General features: G+C 42.4%; 1 protein-coding gene across 3 annotated transcripts in view; it reads right to left on the reverse strand.

Moving 5' to 3' along the window:
* Positions 1–20,518: 20,518 nt before the first annotated feature.
* LOC139754712 (uncharacterized) overlaps positions 20,519–22,205 on the reverse strand; it is a 77,737-nt gene continuing 76,050 nt past the window's right edge. For 2 of the 3 annotated variants that reach the window (XR_011713932.1, XR_011713933.1), the window contains exon 11: positions 21,382–21,444. Coding sequence is in view for 1 of the 3 variants with exons in the window: in XM_071672282.1 (XP_071528383.1) it covers positions 21,172–21,444 (273 nt within the window). In the remaining 2 variants the exon portion in view is untranslated. Of the gene's footprint in view, positions 21,445–22,205 lie in introns of all 3 variants that reach the window. The other variant, XM_071672282.1, reaches the window with a different exon arrangement.

A 22,205-nucleotide genomic window follows, 5' to 3' on the forward strand; every position in this document is an offset into this window, starting at 1 on the left:
TGATTTGGTAAATAGAGAAGAGGTAGTAAAAGCTTTGCGGAAGATGAAAGCAGGCAAGGCAGCAGGTTTGGATGGTATTGCAGTGGAATTTATTAAAAAAGGGGGTGACTGTATTGTTGACTGGTTGGTAAGGTTATTTAATGTATGCATGATTCATGGTGAGGTGCCTGAGGATTGGCGAAATGCTTGCATAGTGCCATTGTACAAAGGCAAAGGGGATAAGAGTGAGTGCTCAAATTACAGAGGTATAAGTTTGTTGAGTATTCCTGGTAAATTATATGGGAGGGTATTGATTGAGAGGGTGAAGGCATGTACAGAGCATCAGATTGGGGAAGAGCAGTGTGGTTTCAGAAGTGGTAGAGGATGTGTGGATCAGGTGTTTGCTTTGAAGAATGTATGTGAGAAATACTTAGAAAAGCAAATGGATTTGTATGTAGCATTTATGGATCTGGAGAAGGCATATGATAAGAGTTGATAGAGATGCTCTGTGGAAGGTACTAAGAATATATGGTGTGGGAGGCAAGTTGTTAGAAGCAGTGAAAAGTTTTTATCGAGGATGTAAGGCATGTGTACGTGTAGGAAGAGAGGAAAGTGATTGGTTCTCAGTGAATGTAGGTTTGCGGCAGGGGTGTGTGATGTCTCCATGGTTGTTTAATTTGTTTATGGATGGGGTTGTTAGGGAGGTGAATGCAAGAGTTTTGGAAAGAGGGGCAAGTATGCAGTCTGTTGTGAATGAGAGAGCTTGGGAAGTGAGTCAGTTGTTGTTCGCTGATGATACAGCGCTGGTGGCTGATTCATGTGAGAAACTGCAGAAGCTGGTGACTGAGTTTGGTAAAGAGTGTGAAAGAAGAAAGTTAAGAGTAAATGTGAATAAGAGCAAGGTTATTAGGTACAGTAGGGTTGAGGGTCAAGTCAATTGGGAGGTAAGTTTGAATGGAGAAAAACTGGAGGAAGTAAAGTGTTTTAGATATCTGGGAGTGGATCTGGCATCGGATGGAACCATGGAAGCGGAAGTAAATCATAGGGTGGGGGAGGGGGTGAAAATCCTGGGAGCCTTGAAGAATGTGTGGAAGTCGAGACCATTATCTCGGAAAGCAAAAATGGGTATGTTTGAAGGAATCGTGGTTCCAACAATGTTGTATGGCTGCGAGGCTTAGGCTATGGATAGAGTTGTGTGCAGGAGGGTGGATGTGCTGGAAATGAGATGTATGAGGACAATATGTGGTGTGAGGTGGTTTGATCGAGTAAGTAATGTAAGGGTAAGAGAGATGTGTGGAAATAAAAAGAGCGTGGTTGAGAGAGCAGAAGAGGGTGTTTTGAAATGGTTTGGGCACATGGAGAGAATGAGTGAGGAAAGATTGACCAAGAGGATATATGTGTCGGAGGTGGAGGGAACGAGAAGTGGGAGACCAAATTGGAGTGGAAAGATGGAGTGAAAAAGATTTTGAGTGATCGGGGCCTGAACATGCAGGAGGGTGAAAGGCGGGCAAGGAATAGAGTGAATTGGATCGATGTGATATACTGGGGTCGACGTACTGTCAATGGATTGAATCAGGGCATGTGAAGCGTCTGGGGTAAAACATGGAAAGTTCTGTGGGGCCTGGATGTGGAAAGGGAGCTGTGGTTTCGGGCATTATTGCATGACAGCTGGAGACTAAGTGTGAGCGAATGGGGCCTTTGATGTCTTTTCCAGGCGCTGCCTCGCACACATGAGGGGGGAGGGGGGATGTTATTCCGTGTGTGGCGGGGTGGTGATGGGGGTGAGTAGGGGCAGACAGTGTGAATTGTGTGCATGTGTGTATATGTGTGTGTATATATGTGGGTACGTTAGGATGTGTGGGTGTGTATGTTTGCGTGTGTGGAAGTGTGTGTGTGCATGTGTGTGGGGGTGGGTTGGGCCATTTCTTTCGTCTGTTTCCTTGCGCTACCTCGCAGGCGCGGGAGACAGCGACAAAGCAAAATATATATAATAATAATAAATATAACCTTAGGTTCCCTCTTATGGTGCTCCTGCAGCGTCAAGGTTGCATTGCAGTCAGTAGCAGGGAAAGGATGGGACTCCTTTGGGTTTGAAGTTCCTCAACAAAGGGTACTCCTTTTTGTCAATTGAAGATGATGCAACCTCACTTAAAGCTGACTTTTCTCTCACAGTATGACCACTGAACGGTGGAATCCAGTCAACCCATTTTTGTATACTTGCTTGAGAAGTCCCTTCTGTCATTATGGGGTTCCTGCAGTATTCAGGACGATGGCCATGTCCACAGTTTGGGACCTCGGTTAATGAGAGGTAATGATGTGTACACGTCTATGGCAGGGGAGTGCAGGGCCACTAAACAGTAAGTATATGGTGTCTATTTTGGTTATTGCATGAATGAGCTTGGGATGTCTTGAATCTGTGTTTATAGTATTGTGGACAGGAGTGACACCCCAAGCATAGATGACAGACTTTGACTATTGTATGTCAGTGAAGTATGGTTTCAGTAGCTGTATTCCTGGTGGGATGATGGTGGATCATATCAGCGGGTGTGTGTTTTGTCAGTGTTATGTTTGTTGGGGATGGGGAAATCTGAGGTTAAAGGTTGCTGAAGTGTGAAGCAGGAGTAAGCTTATTTTTTTCTACTTGGAGGTTGGTGGTTATATTTAGAGTGATTTGGATGGGAGGGTTTAGAGTTGATGCAAAAAATTGAGCTTTTTATATTTGCTGTTGAGAAGGTGGATGACCAAACAGGTGAGGCATAGTTGCCATAGTGTAGATGAAGTGTTTTTGAGGATGCTAAGGGAATTTTTTTTTTCTTGTTTGCAATTGATATATGTCAGTGTTATGGGTGCATGTTGCTTTTGTGTTGATATTCGTGCTGTTTGAAGTTTATGTTGTGTATATCGAATGTAATGCTTAGAATGTGGTTGGTGTTTTGGTTCTGTAGGAGTGATAGTCCATTCAGTGTAACTGGAAGGTGTGAGTGAGACTCGTGTCTGTTTGGGATTAAAACAGCACTTGAAGACTTATTTGGAGACAAAGGTATTTCCTTCAGGGTGAGTAAATTGTTTCAATAATATAATGAAATGCTGCATGCTGTTGTTGTTATTATGGTGACTTTGAGGTTGTATTTATGAGAGCATCTTCATGTTAGGGTTTGCTGAAGCCAATGGGAGGTCATTTTGGATGATATTAGAGAGTTGGAGAAAGAACTACTTCTTGGGGAGCTTCATTGTAGAGGTAAAGGGTTTTTTATCCTCTGTGACTGGCATGTACCACAACCAACCATTTTTTGTCATTGTTGTGGAGTGTGGTGTCAATTATCTTTATTGTGTGTCTTTCCGAACAATGTCAAATGTGTTTTTTGGTTTTTCAGGTTAGGCCATTTTGACTAGCATGGCAACCAGCTATGGATGAAGTTCACCAACCATTTTTCATCATTCTTGTAGTATGGTGGTAATTATCATTTGTGTGAGGATGTGTCAGAAACATTGTCAACTGTATTTTCATCATCTGTCTATGGCCACATATTGGTGCTTTTTGTTGTTTATGGCCATTCATATTGTGTGAAACTGATTATGTTTGATATAAGCCAACTGCAGTAAGATTTGTTTTACTTAGAACTTGAAGGTTTCAGTGGAGAAGTGGTTGTGTGTGACCAGACAGAGTCTTCTTCTGTTTCCTGGTGCTACCTCGTTGATGCGGGAAACCGCAATTAAGTCTAGTAAATAAATAAAATAAATGAAACAGGAGTTGTGGGAGTATGTGATAGAGTGTCAGAAAGTAAATTCTAGATTGATATGGGTAAAACTGAAAGTTGATGGAGAGAGATGGGTGATTATTGGTGCATATGCACCTGGGAATGAGAAGAAAGATCATGAGAGGCAAGTGTTTTGGGAACAGCTGAATGAGTGTGTTAATGGTTTTGATGCACAAGACTGGGTTAGAGTGATGGGTGATTTGAATGCAAAGGTGAGTTATGTGGCAGTTGAGGGAATAATTGGTATACATGGGGTGTTCAGTGTTGTAAATGGAAATGGTGAAGAGCTTGTAGATTTATGTGCTGAAAAAGGACTTGTGATTGGGAATACCTGGTTTAAAAAGCGAGATATACATAACTATACGTATGCAAGTAGGAGAGAAGGCCAGTGAGCGTTATTGGATTACGTGTTAATTGATAGGCGTGCGAAAGAGAGACTTTTGGATGTTAATGTGCTGAGAGGTGCAACTGGAGGGATGTCTGATCATTATCTTGTGGAGGCGAAGGTGAAGATTTGTAGGGGTTTTCAGAAAAGAAGAGAGAATGTTGGGGTGAAGAGAGTGGTGAGAGTAAGTGAGCTTGGGAAGGAGACTTGTGTGAGGAAGTACCAGGAGAGACTGAGTACAGAATGGAAAATGGTGAGAACAAAGGAGGTAAGGGGAGTGGGGGAGGAATGGGATGTATTTAGGGAAGCAGTGATGGCATGCGCAAGAGATGCTTGTGACATGAGAAGCGTGGGAGGTGGGTTGATTAGAAAGGGTAGTGAGTGGTGGGATGAAGAAGTAAGATTATTAGTGAAAGATAAGAGAGAGGCATTTGGACGATTTTTGCAGGAAAAAATGCAAATGAGTAGTAGATGTATAAAAGAAAGAGGCAGGAGGTCAAGAGAAAGGTGCAAGAGGTGAAAAAGAGGGCAAATGAGAGTTGGGATGAGAGAGTATCATTAGATTTTAGGGAGAATAAAAAGATGTTTTGGAAGGAGGTAAATAAAGTGCATAAGATAAGGGAGCAAATGGGAACTTCAGTGAAGGGGGCTAATGGGGAAGTGATAACAAGTAGTGGTGATGTGAGAAGGAGATGGAGTGAGTATTTTGAAGGTTTGTTGAATGTATTTGATGATAGAGTGGCAGATTTAGGGTGTTTTGGTCAAGGTGGTGTGCAAAGTGAGAGGGTTAGGGAAAATGATTTGGTAAATAGAGAAGAGGTAGTAAAAGCTTTGCGGAAGATGAAAGCCAGGCAAGGCAGCAGGTTTGGATGGTATTGCAGTGGAATTTATTAAAAAAGGGGTGACTGTATTGTTGACTGGTTGGTAAGGTTATTTAATGTATGCATGATTCATGGTGAGGTGCCTGAGGATTGGTGGAATGCTTGCATAGTGCCATTGTACAAAGGCAAAGGGGATAAGAGTGAGTGCTCAAATTACAGAGGTATAAGTTTGTTGAGTATTCCTGGTAAATTATATGGGAGGGTATTGATTAAGAGGGTGAAGGCATGTACAGAGCATCAGATTGGGGAAGAGCAGTGTGGTTTCAGAAGTGGTAGAGGATGTGTGGATCAGGTGTTTGCTTTGAAGAGTGTATGTGAGAAATACTTAGAAAAGCAAATGGATTTGTATGTAGCATTTATGGATCTGGAGAAGGCATATGATAAGAGATGATAGAGATGCTCTGTGGAAGGTACTAAGAATATATGGTGTGGGAGGCAAGTTGTTAGAAGCAGTGAAAAGTTTTTATCGAGGATGTAAGGCATGTGTACGTGTAGGAAGAGAGGAAAGTGATTGGTTCTCAGTGAATGTAGGTTTGCGGCAGGGGTGTGTGATGTGTCCATGGTTGTTTAATTTGTTTATGGATGGGGTTGTTAGGGAGGCGAATGCAAAAGTTTTGGAAAGAGGGGCAAGTATGCAGTCTGTTGTGAATGAGAGAGCTTGGTAAGTGAGTCAGTTGTTGTTCGCTGATGATACAGCGCTGGTGGCTGATTCATGTGAGAAACTGCAGAAGCTGGTGACTGAGTTTGGTAAAGAGTGTGAAAGAAGAAAGTTAAGAGTAAATGTGAATAAGAGCAAGGTTATTAGGTACGGTAGGGTTGAGGGTCAAGTCAATTGGGAGGTAAGTTTGAATGGAGAAAAACTGGAGGAAGTAAAGTGTTTTAGATATCTGGGAGTGGATCTGGCATCGGATGGAACCATGGAAGCGGAAGTAAATCATAGGGTGGGGGAGGGGGCGAAAATCCTGGGAGTCTTGAAGAATGTGTGGAAGTCGAGAACATTATCTCGGAAAGCAAAAATGGGTATGTTTGAAGGAATAGTGGTTCCAACAATGTTGTATGGCTGCGAGGCTTAGGCTATGGATAGAGTTGTGCGCAGGAGGGTGGATGTGCTGGAAATGAGATGTATGAGGACAATATGTGGTGAGGTGGTTTGATCGAGTAAGTAATGTAAGGGTAAGAGAGATGTGTGGAAATAAAAAGAGTGTGGTTGAGAGAGCAGAAGAGGGTGTTTTGAAATGGTTTGGGCACATGGAGAGAATGAGTGAGGAAAGATTGACCAAGAGGATATATGTGTCGGAGGTGGAGGGAATGAGAAGTGGGAGACCAAATTGGAGTTGGAAAGATGGAGTGAAAAAGATTTTGAGTGATCGGGGCCTGAACATGCAGGAGGGTGAAAGGCGGGCAAGGAATAGAGTGAATTGGATCGATGTGGTATACCGGGGTTGACGTGCTGTCAATGGATTGAATCAGGGCATTTGAAGCGTCTCGGGTAAAACATGGAAAGTTGTGTGGGGCCTGGATGTGGAAAGGGAGCTGTGGTTTCAGGCATTATTACATGACAGCTGGAGACTGAGTGTGAGCGAATGGGGCCTTTATTGTCTTTTCCTGTCGCTGCCTCGTGCACATGAGGGGGGAAGGGGGATGTTATTCCGTGTGTGGTGGGGTGGCGATGGGGGTGAGTAGGGGCAGACAGTGTGAATTGTGTGCATGTGTGTATATGTGTGTTTATATATGTGGGTACGTTAGGATGTATGGGTGTGTATGTTTGCGTGTGTGTGTGTGCATGTGTGTGGGGGTGGCTTGGGCCATTTCTTTCGTCTGTTTCCTTGCGCTACCTCGCAGGCGCGGGAGACAGCGACAAAGCAAAATATATATAATAATAATAAATATAACCTTCGGTTCCCTCTTATGGTGCTCCTGCAGCGTCAAGGTTGCATTGCAGTTAGTAGCAGGGAAAGGATGCGACTCCTTTGGGTTTGAAGTTCCTCAACAAAGGGTACTCCTTTTTGTCAATTGAAGATGATGCAACCTCACTTAAAGCTGACTTTTCTCTCACAGTATGACCACTGAACGGTGGAATCCAGTCAACCCATTTTTGTATACTTGCTTGAGAAGTCCCTTCTGTCATTATGGGGTTCCTGCAGTATTCAGGACGATGGCCACGTCCACAGTTTGGGACCTCGGTTAATGAGAGGTAGTGATGTGTACACGTCTATGGCACGGGAGTACAGGGCCACTAAACAGTAAGTATATGGTGTCTGTTTTGGTTGTTGCATGAATGAGGTTGGGATGTCTTCAATCTGTGTTTATAGTGTTGTGGAGAGGAGTGACACCCCAAGCATAGATGAGAGACTTTGACTATTGTATGTCAGTGAAGTATGGTTTCAGTAGCTGTATGCCTGATGGGATGATGGTGGGTCATGTCAGCAGGTGTGTGTTTTGTCAGTGTTATGTTTGTTGGGGATGGGGAAATCTGTGATTAAAGGTTGCTGAAGTGTGAAGCAGGAGTAAGCTTATTTTTTCTACTTGGAGGTTGGTGGTTATATTTAGAGTGATTTGGATGGGAGGGTTTAGAGTTGATGCAAAAAACTGAGCTTTTCATATTTGCTGTTGAGAAGGTGGATGACCAAACAGGTGAGGCATAGTTGCCATAGTGTAGATGAAGTGTTTTTGAGGATGCTAAGGGAATTTTTTTTTTCTTGTTTGCAATTGATATATGTCAGTGTTATGGGTGCATGTTGCTTTTGTGTTGATATTCGTGCTGTTTGAAGTTTATGTTGTGTATATCGAATGTAATGCTTAGAATGTGGTTGGTGTTTTGGTTCTGTAGGAGTGATAGTCCATTCAGTGTAACTGGAAGGTGTGAGTGAGACTTGTGTCTGTGTGGGATTAAAACAGCACTTGAAGACATATTTGGAGACAAAGGTATTTTCTTCAGGGTGAGTAAATTGTTTCAACAATATAATGAAATGCTGCATGCTGTTGTTGTTATTATGGTGACTTTGAGGTTGTATATATGAGAGCATCTTCATGTTAGGGTTTGCTGAAGCCAATGGGAGGTCATTTTGGATGATATTAGAGAGAGTTGGAGAAAGAACTACTTCTTGGGGAGCTTCATTGTAGAGCTAAAGGTTTTTTTATCCACTGTGACTGGCATGTACCACAACCAACCATTTTTTGTCATTGTTGTGGAGTGTGGTGTCAATTATCTTTATTGTGAGTGTGTCTTTCCGAACAATGTCAGATGTGTTTTTTTGTTTTTCAGGTTAGGCCATTTTGACTAGCATGGCCCATAACCAGCTATGAATGAAGTTCACCAACCATTTTTCATCATTCTTGTAGTATGGTGGTAATTATCCTTTGTTTGAGGATGTGTCAGAAACATTGTCAACTGTATTTTCATCGTCTGTCTACGGCCACATATTTGTGCTTTTTGTTGTTTATGGCCATTCATATTGTGTGAAACAGTGGTTATGTTTGATATAAGCCAACTACAGTAAGATATGTTTTACTTAGAACTTGAAGGTTTCAGTGGAGAAGTGGTTGTGTGTGACCAGACAAAGTCTTCGTGTGTTTACTGGTGCTACCTCGTTGACGTGGGAAACCACAATTAAGTATAGTAAATAAATAAAATAAATGAAACAGGAGTTGTGGGAGTATGTGATAGAGTGTAAGAAAGTAAATTCTAGATTGATATGGGTAAAACTGAAAGTTGATGGAGAGAGATGGGTGATTATTGGTGCATATGCACCTGGGAATGAGAAGAAAGATCATGAGAGGCAAGTGTTTTGGGAACAGCTGAATGAGTGTGTTAGTGGTTTTGATGCACAAGACCGGGTTAGAGTGATGGGTGATTTGAATGCAAAGGTGAGTAATGTGGCAGTTGAGGGAATAATTGGTATACATGGAGTGTTCAGTATTGTAAATGGAAATGGTGAAGAGCTTGTAGATTTATGTGCTGAAAAAGGACTTGTGATTGGGAATACCTGGTTTAAAAAGCGAGATATACATAAGTATACGTATGTAAGTAGGAGAGATGGCCAGAGAGCGTTATTGGATTACGTGTTAATTGATAGGCACGCGAGAGAGACTTTTGAATGTTAATGTGCTGAAAGGTGCAACTGGAGGGATGTCTGATCATTATCTTGTGGAGGCAAAGGTGAAGATTTGTAGGGGTTTTCAGAAAAGAAGAGAGAATGTTGGGGTGAAGAGAGTGGTGAGAGTAAGTGAGCTTGGGAAGGAGACTTGTGTGAGGAAGTACCAGGAGAGACTGAGTACAGAATGGAAAAAGGTGAGAACAAAGGGGGTAAGGGGAGTGGGGGAGGAATGGGATGTATTTAGGGAAGCAGTGTAAATGGAAATGGTGAAGAGCTTGTAGATTTATGTGCTGAAAAAGGACTTGTGATTGGGAATACCTGGTTTAAAAAGCGAGATATACATAAGTATACGTATGTAAGTAGGAGAGATGGCCAGAGAGCGTTATTGGATTACGTGTTAATTGATAGGCGCGTGAAAGAGAGACTTTTGAATGTTAATGTGCTGAGAGGTGCAACTGGAGGGATGTCTGATCATTATCTTGTGGAGGCGAAGGTGAAGATTTGTAGGGGTTTTCAGAAAAGAAGAGAGAATGTTGGGGTGAAGAGAGTGGTGAGAGTAAGTGAGCTTGGGAAGGAGACTTGTGTGAGGAAGTACCAGGAGAGACTGAGTACAGAATGGAAAAAGGTGAGAACAAAGGGGGTAAGGGGAGTGGGGGAGGACTGGGATGTATTTAGGGAAGCAGTGATGGCTTGTGCAAGAGATGCTTGTGACATGAGAAGCGTGGGAGGTGGGTTGATTAGAAAGGGTAGTGAGTGGTGGGATGAAGAAGTAAGATTGTTAGTGAAAGAGAAGAGAGAGGCATTTGGACGATTTTTGCAGGGAAAAATGCAAATGAGTGGGAGATGTATAAAAGAAAGAGGCAGGAGGTCAAGAGAAAGGTGCAAGAGGTGAAAAAGAGGGCAAATGAGAGTTGGGATGAGAGAGTATCATTAAATTTTAGGGAGAATAAAAAGATGTTTTGGAAGGAGGTAAATAAAGTGCATAAGATAAGGGAGCAAATGGGAACTTCAGTGAAGGGGGCTAATGGGGAAGTGATAACAAGTAGTGGTGATGTGAGAAGGAGATGGAGGGAGTATTTTGAAGGTTTGTTGAATGTATTTGATGATAGAGTGGCAGATTTAGGGTGTTTCGGTCAAGGTGGTGTGCAAAGTGAGAGGGTCAGGGAAAATGATTTGGTAAATAAAGAAGAGGTAATAAAAGCTTTGCTAAGATGAAAGCCGGCAAGGCCACAGGTTTGGATGGTATTGCAGTGCAATTTATTAAAAAAGGGGGTGACTGTATTGTTGACTGGTTGGTAAGGTTATTTAATGTATTTATGATTCATGGTGAGGTGCCTGAGGATTGGCGGAATGCTTGCATAGTGCCATTGTACAAAGGCAAAGGGGATAAGAGTGAGTGCTCAAAATACAGAGGTATAAGTTTGTTGAGTATTCCTGGTAAATTATATGGGAGGGTATTGATTGAGAGGGTGAAGGCATGTACAGAGCATCAGATTGGGGAAGAGCAGTGTGGTTTCAGAAGTGGTAGAGGATGTGTGGATCAGGTGTTTGCTTTGAAGAATGTATGTAAGAAATAATTAGAAAAGCAAATGGATTTGTATGTAGCATTTATGGATCTGGAGAAGGCATATGATAAGAGTTGATAGAGATGCTCTGTGGAAGGTACTAAGAATATATGGTGTGGGAGGCAAGTTGTTAGAAGCAGTGAAAAGTTTTTATCGAGGATGTAAGGCATGTGTACGTGTAGGAAGAGAGGAAAGTGATTGGTTCTCAGTGAATGTAGGTTTGCGGCAGGGGTGTGTGATGTCTCCATGGTTGTTTAATTTGTTTATGGATGGGGTTGTTAGGGAGGTGAATGCAAGAGTTTTGGAAAGAGGGGCAAGTATGCAGTCTGTTGTGAATGAGAGAGCTTGGTAAGTGAGTCAGTTGTTGTTCGCTGATGATACAGCGCTGGTGGCTGATTCATGTGAGAAACTGCAGAAGCTGGTGACTGAGTTTGGTAAAGAGTGTGAAAGAAGAAAGTTAAGAGTAAATGTGAATAAGAGCAAGGTTATTAGGTACAGTAGGGTTGAGGGTCAAGTCAATTGGGAGGTAAGTTTGAATGGAGAAAAACTGGAGGAAGTAAAGTGTTTTAGATATCTGGGAGTGGATCTGGCATCGGATGGAACCATGGAAGTGGAAGTAAATCATAGGGTGGGGGAGGGGGTGAAAATCCTGGGTGCCGTGAAGAATGTGTGGAAGTCAAGAACATTATCTCGGAAAGCAAAAATGGGTATGTTTGAAGGAATAGTGGTTCCAACAATGTTGTATGGCTGCAAGGCTTAGGCTATGGATAGAGTTGTGCGCAGGAGGGTGGATGTGCTGGAAATGAGACGTATGAGGACAATATGTGGTGAGGTGGTTTGATCGAGTAAGTAATGTAAGGGTAAGAGAGATGTGTGGAAATAAAAATAGCGTGGTTGAGAGAGCAGAAGAGGGTGTTTTGAAATGGTTTGGGCACATGGAGAGAATGAGTGAGGAAAGATTGACCAAAAGGATATATGTGTCGGAGGTGGAGGGAATGAGAAGTGGGAGACCAAATTGGAGGTGGAAAGATGGAGTGAAAAAGATTTTGTGTGATCGGGGCCTGAACATGCAGGAGGGTGAAAGGCAGGCAAGGAATAGAGTGAATTGGATCGATGTGGTATACCGGGGTCAACGTGCTGTCAATGGATTGAATCAGGGCATGTGAAGCGTCTGTGGTAAAACATGGAAAGTTCTGTGGGGCCTGGATGTGGAAACGGAGCTGTGGTTTCAGGCATTATTACATGACAGCTGGAGACTGAGTGTGAGCGAATGGGGCCTTTGTTGTCATTTCCTGTCGCTGCCTCGTGCACATGAGGGGGGAGGGGGATGTTATTCCGTGTGTGGCAGGGTGGCGATGGGGGTGAGTAGGGGCAGACAGTGTGAATTGTGAGTAAATGTGTGTGTATATATGTGGGTACGTTAGGATGTATGGGTGTGTATGTTTGCGTGTGTGGACGTGTGGGGGTGGGTTGGACCATTTCTTTCGTATGTTTCCTTGCGCTACCTCGCAGGCGCGGGAGACAGCGACAAAGCAAAATATATATAATAATAATAAATATAACCTTAGGTTCCCTTTTATGGTGCTCCTGCAGCGTCAAGGTTGCATTGCAGTCAGTAGCAGGGAAAGGATGGGACTCCTTTGGGTTTGAAGTTCCTCAACAAAGGGTACTCCTTTTTGTCAATTGAAGATGATGCAACCTCACTTAAAGCTGACTTTTCTCTCACAGTATGACCACTGAACGGTGGAATCCAGTCAACCCATTTTTGTATACTTGCTTGAGAAGTCCCTTCTGTCATTATGGGGTTCCTGCAGTATTCAGGACGATGGCCATGTCCACAGTTTGGGACCTCGGTTAATGAGAGGTGGTGATGTGTACACGTCTATGGCAGGAGAGTGCAGGGCCACTAAACAGTAAGTATTTGGTGTCTTTATTTTGGTTGTTGCATGAATGAGCTTGGGATGTCTTGAATCTGTGTTTAAAGTGTTGTGGAGAGGAGTGACACCCCAAGCATAGATGAGAGACTTTGACTATTGTATGTCAGTGAAGTATGGTTTCAGTAGCTGTATGCCTGATGGGATGATGGTGGGTCATGTCAGCAGGTGTGTGTTTTGTCAGTGTTATGTTTGTTGGGGATGGGGAAATCTGAGATTAAAGGTTGCTGAAGTGTGAAGCAGGAGTAAGCTTATTTTTTTCTACTTGGAGGTTGGTGGTTATATTTAGAGTGATTTGGATGGGAGGGTTTAGAGTTGATGCAAAAAATTGAGTTTTTTATATTTGCTGTTGAGAAGGTGGATGACCAAACAGGTGAGGCATAGTTGCCATAGTGTAGATGAAGTGTTTTTGTGGATGCTAAGGGAATTTTTTTTTTTTTGTTCGCAATTGATACATGTTAGTGTTATGGGTGCATGTTGCTTTTGTGTTGATATTTGTGCTGTTTGAAGTTTATGTTGTGTATATCGAATGTAATGCTTAGAATGTGGTTGGTGTTTTGGTTCTGTAGGAGTGATAGTCCATTCAGTGTAACTGGAAGGTGTGAGTGAGACTTGTGTCTGTTTGGGATTAAAACAGCACTTGAAGACTTATTTGGAGACAAAGATATTTTCTTCTGGGTGAGTAAATTGCTTCAACAATATAATGAAATGCTGCATGCTGTTGTTGTTATTATGGTGACTTTGAGGTTGTATATATGAGAGCATCTTCATGTTAGGGTTTGCTGAAGCCAATGGGAGGTCACGTTGGATGATATTAAAGAGAGTTGGAGAAAGAACTACTTCGTGGGGAGCTTCATTGTAGAGCTAAAGGGTTTTTTATCCACTGTGACTGGCATGTAGCACACCCAACCATTTTTTGTCATTGTTGTGGAGTGTGGTGTCAATTATCTTTATTGTGAGTGTGTCTATCCGAACAATGTCAAATGTGTTTTTTGGTTTTTCAGGTTAGGCCATTTTGACTAGCACGGCAACCAGCTATGAATGAAGTTCACCAACAATTTTCCATCATTGTTGTAGTATGGTGTTAAGTATCCTTTGTTTGAGGATGTCTCAGAAACATTGTCAACTGTTTTCCCATCGTCTGTCTATAGCCACATATTTGTGCTTTTTGTTGTTTATGGCCATTCATATTGTGTGAAACAGTGGTTATGTTTGATATAAGCCAACTTCAGTAAGATATGTTTTACTTAGAGCTTGAAGGTTTCAGTGGAGAAGTGGTTGTGTGTGACCAGACAAAGTCTTCGTCTGTTTCCTGGTGCCACCTCGTTGACACGGGAAACCACAGTTAAGTATAATAGATAAATAGAATATTATTATTATCTTTTTTATTTTCCTTTGTCGCTGTCTCCCACGTTTGCGAGGTAGCGCAAGGAAACAGACGAAAGAAATGGCCCAACCCACCCCCATACACAATGTATATACATACACGTAAATATACATACCTATACATCTCAATGTACACATATATATACACACACAGACACATACATATATACCCATGCACACAATTCACACTGTCTCCCTTTATTCATTCCCATCACCACACATGGAATACCATCCCCCTCCCCCCTCATGTGTGCGATGTAGCACTAGGAAAAGACAACAAAGGCCTCATTCATTCACACTCAGTCTCTAGCTGTCATGCAATAATGCCCGAAACCATAGCTCCCTTTCCACATCCAGGCCCCACACAACTTTCCATGGTTTACCCCAGACGCTTCACATGCCCTGATTCAATCTACTGACAGCACGTCATATATATATATATATATATATATATATATATATATATATATATATATATATATATATACATGAGGGGGGAGGAATTTGGATGATTTTTGCAGGGGAAAAATGCAAATAAGTGGGAGATGTATAAAAGAAAGAGGTAGGAGGTCAAGAGAAAGGTGCAAGAGGTGAAAAAGAGGGCAAATGAGAGATGGGGTGAGAGAGTATCATTAAATTTTAGGGAGAATAAAAAGATGTTCTGGAAGGAGGTAAATAAAGTGTGTAAGACAAGGGAACAAATGGGAACTTCAGTGAAGGGGGCTAACGGGGAGGTGATAACAAATAGTGGTGATGTGAGAAGGAGATGGAGTGAGTATTTTGAAGGTTTGTTGAATGTGTTTGATGATAGAGTGGCATATATAGGGTGTTTTGGTCGAGGTGGTGTGCAAAGTGAGAGGGTTAGGAAAAATGATTTGGTAAACAGAGAAGAGGTAGTAAAAGCATTGCGGAAGATGAAAGCTGGTAAGGCAGCGGGTTTGGATGGTATTGCAGTAGGATTTATTAAAAAAGGGGTTGACTGTATTGTTGACTGGTTGGTAAGGTTATTTAATGTATGTATGCTTCATGGTGAGGTGCCTGAGGATTGGCGGAATGCTTTCATAGTGACATTGTACAAAGGCAAAGGGGATAAGAGTGAGTGCTCAAATTACAGAGGTATAAGTTTGTTGAGTATTCCTCGTAAATTATATGGGAGGGTATTGATTGAGAGGGTGAAGGCATGTACAGAGCATCAGATTGGGGAAGAGCAGTGTGGTTTCAGAAGTGGTAGAGGATGTGTGGATCAGGTATTTGCTTTGAAGAATGTATGTGAGAAATACTTAGAAAAGCAAATGGATTTGTATGTAGCATTTATGGATCTGGAGAAGGCATATGATAAAGTTGATAGAGATGCTCTGTGGAAGGTATTAAGAATATATGATGTGGGAGGCAAGTTGTTAGAAGCAGTGAAAAGTTTTTATCGAGGATGTAAGGCATGTGTACGTGTAGGAAGAGAGGAAAGTGATTGGTTCTCAGTAAATGTAGGTTTGCGGCAGGGGTGTGTGATGATGGTTGTTTAATTTGTTTATGGATGGGGTTGTTAGGGAGGTGAATGCAAGAGTTTTGGAAAGAGGGGCAAGTATGCAGTCTGTTGTGGATGAGAGGGCTTGGGAAGTGAGTCAATTGTTCGCTGATGATACAGCACTGGTGGCTGATTCATGTGAGAAACTGCAGAAGCTGGTGACTGAGTTTGGTAAAGTGTGTGAAAGAAGAAAGTTGAGAGTAAATGTGAATAAGAGCAAGGTTATTAGGTACAGTAGGGTTGAGGGTCAAGTCAATTGGGAGGTAAGTTTGAGTGGAGAAAAACTGGAGGAAGTGAAGTGTTTTAGATATATGGAAGTGGATTTGGCAGCGGATGGAACCATAGAAGCGGAAGTGAATCATAGGTTGGGGGAGGGGGCGAAAATTCTGGGAGCCTTGGAGAATGTGTGGAAGTCGAGAACATTATCTCGGAAAGCAAAAATGGGTATGTTTGAAGGAATGCTGGTTCCAACAATGTTGTATGGTTGCGAGGCATGGGCTATGGATAGAGTTGTGCGGAGGAGGGTGGATGTGCTGGAAATGAGATGTTTGAGGACAACTTGTGGTGTGAGGTGGTTTGAACGAGTAAGTAATAATAGGGTAAGAGAGATGTGTGGTAACAAAAAGAATGTGGTTGAGAGAGCAGAAGAGGGTGTTTTGAAATGGTTTGGTCACATGGAGAGAATGAGCTAGGAAAGATTGACCAAGAGGATATATGTGTCAGAGGTGGAGGGAACGAGGAGAAGTGGGAGACCAAATTGGAGGTGGAAAGATGGAGTTAAAAAGATTTTGAGTGATCGGGGCCTGGACATGCAGGAGGGTGAAAGGCGTGCAAGGAATAGAGTGAATTGGAACAGTGTTGTATACCGGGGTCAACGTGCTGTCAATGGATTGAATCAGGGCATGTGAAGCGTCAGGAGTAAACCATGGAAAGTTCTGTGGGTCGTGGATGTGGAAAGGGAGCTGTGGTTTCGGTGCATTATTACATGACAGCTAGAGACTGAGTGTGAACGAATGGGGCCTTTGTTGTCTTCCTAGCGCTACCTCACACACATGAGGGGGGAAGGGGGTTGTTATTACATGTGTGGCGGGGTGGCGATGGGAATGAATAAAGGCAGACAGTATGAATTATGTACATGTGTATATATGTATATGTCTGTGTGTGTATATATATGTATACATTGAGATGTATAGGTATGTATTACTTGTGTGTGTGGACATGTATGTATATACATGTGTATGTGGGTGGGTTAGGCCATTCTTTTGTCTGTTTCCTTGCGCTACTTCGCTAACGCGGGAGACAGCGACAAAGCAAAATAGAAATAGAAAAAAAATGTCTGTGTGTATATATATGTATACGTTGAGATGTATAGGTATGTATATTTGCGTGTGTGGATGTGTATGTATATACATGTGTATGTGGATGGGTTGGGCCATTCTTTCGTCTGTTTCCTTGCGCCACCTCGCTGATGCAGGAGACAGCGACAAAGCAAAATAAATAAATAAATATATATATATATATATTATTTCTGGAGAAGGCATATGATAAAGTTGATAGAGATGCTTTGTGGAAGGTCTTAAGAGTATATGGTGTTGGAGTTAAGCTGTGAAATGTTTTTATCAGGGATGTAAGGCTTGTGTACGAATGGAAGAGAGGAGAGTGACTGGTTCCCAGTGAAGGTCAGTCTGTGGCATGGGTGTGTGTGATATCTCCATGGTTGTTTAATTTGTTTATGGATGAGGTGGTTAGGGAGGTTGTTAGAATGCAGTCTGTTGGGGATGAGAGGGCCCGGGGAGTGTCATTTGCTGTTCGCTGATGGTACAGCACTGGTGGCTGATTCAAGTGAGAAACTGCAGAAGTTGGTGACTGAGTTTGGAAAAGTGTGTGAGAGGAGGAAGTTGAGAGTAAATGTGAATAAGAGCGAGGTTATTAGGTTCAGCAGGGTTGAGGGACAAGTTAATTGGGATGTAAGTTTGAATGGAGAAAGGGAGGAAGTGAAGTGTTTTAGATATCTGGGAGTGGACTTTGCAGTGAATGAAATCATGGATGTGGAAGTGAGTCACAGGTTGGGAGAGGGCGTGAAGGTTCTGGGAATGATGAAGAATGTGTGGAAGGAGAAAAGGTTATCTCGGAGAGTAAAAATGGGTATATTCGAAGGAATAGTAGTTCCAACAATATTATAAGGTTGCGAGGTATAGGCTGTAGATTGGGTTGTACAGAGGAGGGTGGATGTGTTGGAAATGAAATGTTTAAGGACAATGTGTGGTGTGAGGTGGTTTGATCGAGTAAGTAATGAAAGGGTAAGAGAGATATGTGATAATAAAAAGAGTGTGGTTGAGAGAGCAGAAAAGGGCGTGTTGAAATGATTTGGACATATGGAGAGAAAGAGTGAGGAAAGGTTGACAAAGAGGATATATGTGTCAGAGGTGGAGGGAACAAGAAATGGGGAAACCAAATTGGAGGTGGAAGGATGGAGTGAAAAAGATTTTGAGCTATTGGGGCCTGAACATACAGGAGGGTGAGAGGTGTGCGAGGAATAGAGTGAATTAGAATGATGTGCTATACCGGGGTCGACGTGCTGTCAGTGGAGTGAACCAGGGCATGTGAAATGTCAGGGGTAAACCATAGAAAGGTCTGTAGGGCCTGGAGGTGGATATAGAGCTGTAAACCCTCAATTTAATCGACCTCAATATAATGGATTCTGGATTTAACAAATTATAGTACAGTACATTAATAATACTTTTATAAATTAGAAAAAAAAAAAAATTAAAAATCTCAAACGCCACACCATGCACATTTCATATCACACTTATTTTTAGTAGACTCGTATTGTTTCAGTCTCAGTCTGCCTTAAGCTATCATGTGGTCAGGTTGTATGTTGAGTGTCTCATATTTCAGAACTGTGACTTTGTAAGAGGTGCAATGAGAGCAGGTAGTCTGTTGTCACTCTATTATGATAATGTATCCTTTAACAGGAGAAGGTTTGGCATCACCTCTGGCTCAGTCTGACTCCTGTCTCCAACTGCTTGGTGATCATTCCCATGCTGCTAGGTGCCTGTCGCCCAACTATTGCACCACACACTAAACCCTACAACCCCCACAAGGTTTTGGTAACTTAAGTGTGACATTTTGTTACTACAAAAACAAAAGCAAGACTAAAATCAAAACAAAAGAGATCGTTGAAACTGAAATTCAACAAGGCATAAGGCAAATATACACATAAATCACTGCTGAGGAACAATACATTTCCTTTACATGTGAACAGAACAAAAATGACAACAAATTAATGTTTACTCTTCACAGGAGCTACCACAAACATAATCTCGCAAGTGTGCAGGGCGGTCTCTCACATGATGAGGATGTCGCTGCCTGAGGCTGGGTGTCACTACAACTGGGGGCGAAGCCACTACTAGTGGTTACTCCCTTTGACCCACAGGTGTCGTGGGGATTGGTGAAACCCAGGGGCATAGGTGTTGCAGTTTTGCAGACAGGCAGCCACTGCTGTCCAGCTTCACTGAGTGTTATCTCTTTGGCATCATCTCCACTACCACGCCCAACTCGTCCTACACCTTCAAAGCGACACGTCTTCCTGGACGCACATGGGTGCCCACAGACAGCTGGGGGAGCATAGCGACTTCACCCACTGGACCACTCTGCATGCAAGCCTGGCTCTCTGCTATGGCCCACTCCCCTTCTGTTTCACAAAGCAATTCTCCGTTGCCAGTTTATCAGATGATGTTGCTGGGGCACCAGGACACCATCTTGCAACTGTCTTCCTGCTGCTAGCTGTGCGGGTAACTTATCCCCCTCTGTTAGGGGTGTGTTGAGATACTGAAGCACAGTCTGAGTTGCTTTGCTGTTGTGCCAGCTACCTCCAACACCCGTGTTACCCCTCAACACCCGTTTGGCTGCCTTTACTGATGCTTCGGCACATCCGCTGGACTAGGGGAAGTTGGGCTCGAGATGCAGGCCGTGATCCCCCCCGCCTTTTTTAGAAAGCTTCCATCTCTGTGTATAGAGGCGATTTCTTTAGGTGTGCCCCATTTCCTGAAGAAGGTGAGCAGCCTCATTTATATATATGTATACACAGTAAAAGCAGTGACAAGCTTTTATCAAGGGTGGAAGGATTGTGTACAAGCAGGAAGAGAGGACAGTGAATGTTTCCAAGTGAGGGTTGGTCTGCAGCAGGGTGTGCCATGACCATGGTTGGTCAAAATGTTTATGGTTGTGGTAGTGAAGGAGGTAAATGCGAGTCTTGAAGAGATGGGGGAGTATGCTGACTGTAGGGGATGGGAGTGCCTGGATAGTGCGCCAGTTATTGTTATTAGCTGTTGATACAGTATTGTTGGAAGATGTAAGGGACAAAATGCAGAAGTTAGTGTCTGAATTGGAAGTATGTAAGAGGAGGAAACAGTAAATGTGAATAAAAGCATGGTCATTAGCTTTAGCAGGGTTGATGGAAAAGTTAGTTGGGGTGTGAGTTTGAATGGAGAAACCTTGAAGGAAGTGAAGTATTTTAGATGTTTACAATTGGACACGGCAGCGAATGAAGCCACAGAAGCAGAAGTTAGTCATAGGGTGGGTAAGGGAGCGAAATTTTTGAAGGAATAGTTGTCCTAAAAATATTACATTGATGCGAGGCATGGGCTGTAAATAAGGCTGTACAGAGGAGGGTGGATGAATTGGAAATGTGCGTTAGGATAACATGTGGTGTGAAGTAGTTTAGTCACATAAGGAATAAAAGAGTAAGAGAGATGTGTGGTAATAAAACCAATGTGATTCATGCTGAAGTGTGTGTTGAAATGGTTTGGACATGAGAGTATGAGTGAGGAATGGTTGATAAGGAGGATATACATATTAGAAGTGGAGGGAACAAGGAGAATGAGGAGACCAAATTGGAGGTGGAAGGATGGAGTGAAAAAGATTTTGAGCTATCAGGGGCATGAAAGTGCTACTGACATGGCCCACATTCTTGCAAATGCCCATAAGATGAGGTTTAACCAAATAAATGTTGCTCAAAATCATAGTATAATCACAACAAACATATTAAATGTCTTTCCATCACACACCATATGTGTAATGAAAGTAAGGTTTTATTAGCATTTCAAACGAACATTACCATAGGGTGAAAATGATGTTATCTACTTGTAGGAGCAATTGGGCACTGATAATAAATGCACATGCTGCAGGATTCAGGTCGAAATATATCTCATAACTTGATTATCTGAAAACCCTTTATATGATCCAATTACCTTTAATCAACATGCATATGTGCAAATCAAAATGATTTTTTCTTCCACTCTGGTTAAGGATGATTGTGCAAAAGATACCACAGCGAACTGTTTAAGGACAATTGTGCAGTAAAATGCTCTCCATTACATGGCAGTGGTGCTCTAGTCATCAGTAATGTAATTTACTTTCCATATCCCTGAGTGCTTCCTTCTACTTAGGAAAAGCTACATTATGGAGAATGACTTCAGAAATTTCTCCAAAGTCAAAAGAATACCAGTGCTGCAGGATTCGTCAAAATATATCTCATAACCTCAAAGCACCATATTATCTGAAAATCCTTTATATGATCCTGCTATTAATGAACCTGCATATGTGCTGAAACAATAATTGTGTTTTCTCTTTGGTTAAAAATTGCAAGTAAAATGCTTTCCACTACTCGTTGGCATTAGTGCTCCAGTCATATGAAATGTAATTTAATTTCCATTTCCTTGAGTTAATGACTTTCATTAGTGCTTCCTTTTTCTCTGGAAAAGCTACATTTTGAAGAACCCATTGGAGAACGCCTTCAGAAGTATCTCCAAAGTCAGAAGAATACCAGCGCAGCAGAGATGACAGGTGGACAACAGCCTGGTCTTCATCTATCTGAAGAGCTTCATCGGTTTCAAGGAAGGCCTCTGTTGCTACACGTAATTCCTTGTTGATGTTCTGTAAAAAGAGAAGCAAAATGAAAAGACAAAACTGTGCTCTCAGAATAATCACTGGCTGCCTTGCAACCACGAACACTCAAATACTTACTCAATGAAAGATCCTCCCAAAACAATCCCACCTCAACATGCTTGGTACTCACTTCCATGCAACAACACTAGACCCCTCTCAACCAAAACATAAGTAACCACCATCCCCACTCCAAAGTAGAAATAAAAAGCTTACCACTGCCTCACCCTTTAGTAACCTCTACACACAGATCCCAACAAATATAAATCTGACAAAATATACATGCACTGAAATAACCCGAGAAGCACTAAAAATATGCCCTTCCAACCCACCAGACTTACTACACCTATTAGAAGTTACATTTTTCTGTCTATGCTCAGGACATCACCCAACCTTACAACACTAGAAACACTGTCTCAACGTCTCCAAAGACCCATCATGCCCATAATGCAACTACTTCAACAAAGACACAAAGCACTTCTACTCAGCTGACCTGCACTCTCTGTACATGAACACACACACACAATATGGGACCCCTTGGGCAGGATGTATGCAAGGAAAACCACAAGATGGAAAATACGAAGTGTCAAGCACTTTTGCATAATTATATCGTCAGTAATGAGTACAAATAGAATGAACTAGAATATGATATATACCCAGATGTCACTGGGCAGGGCAGGCAGAAGAATTAAGAAACAGGTAAAGGGATTAGGGCACAGGCCACCCCCTGTGACCTCACCTCTCTTAAGGTA

The sequence above is a fragment of the Panulirus ornatus genome, chromosome 17 (assembly GCF_036320965.1).
Source record: "Panulirus ornatus isolate Po-2019 chromosome 17, ASM3632096v1, whole genome shotgun sequence".
In the NCBI taxonomy this organism is placed as follows: Eukaryota; Metazoa; Arthropoda; class Malacostraca; order Decapoda; family Palinuridae; genus Panulirus; species Panulirus ornatus.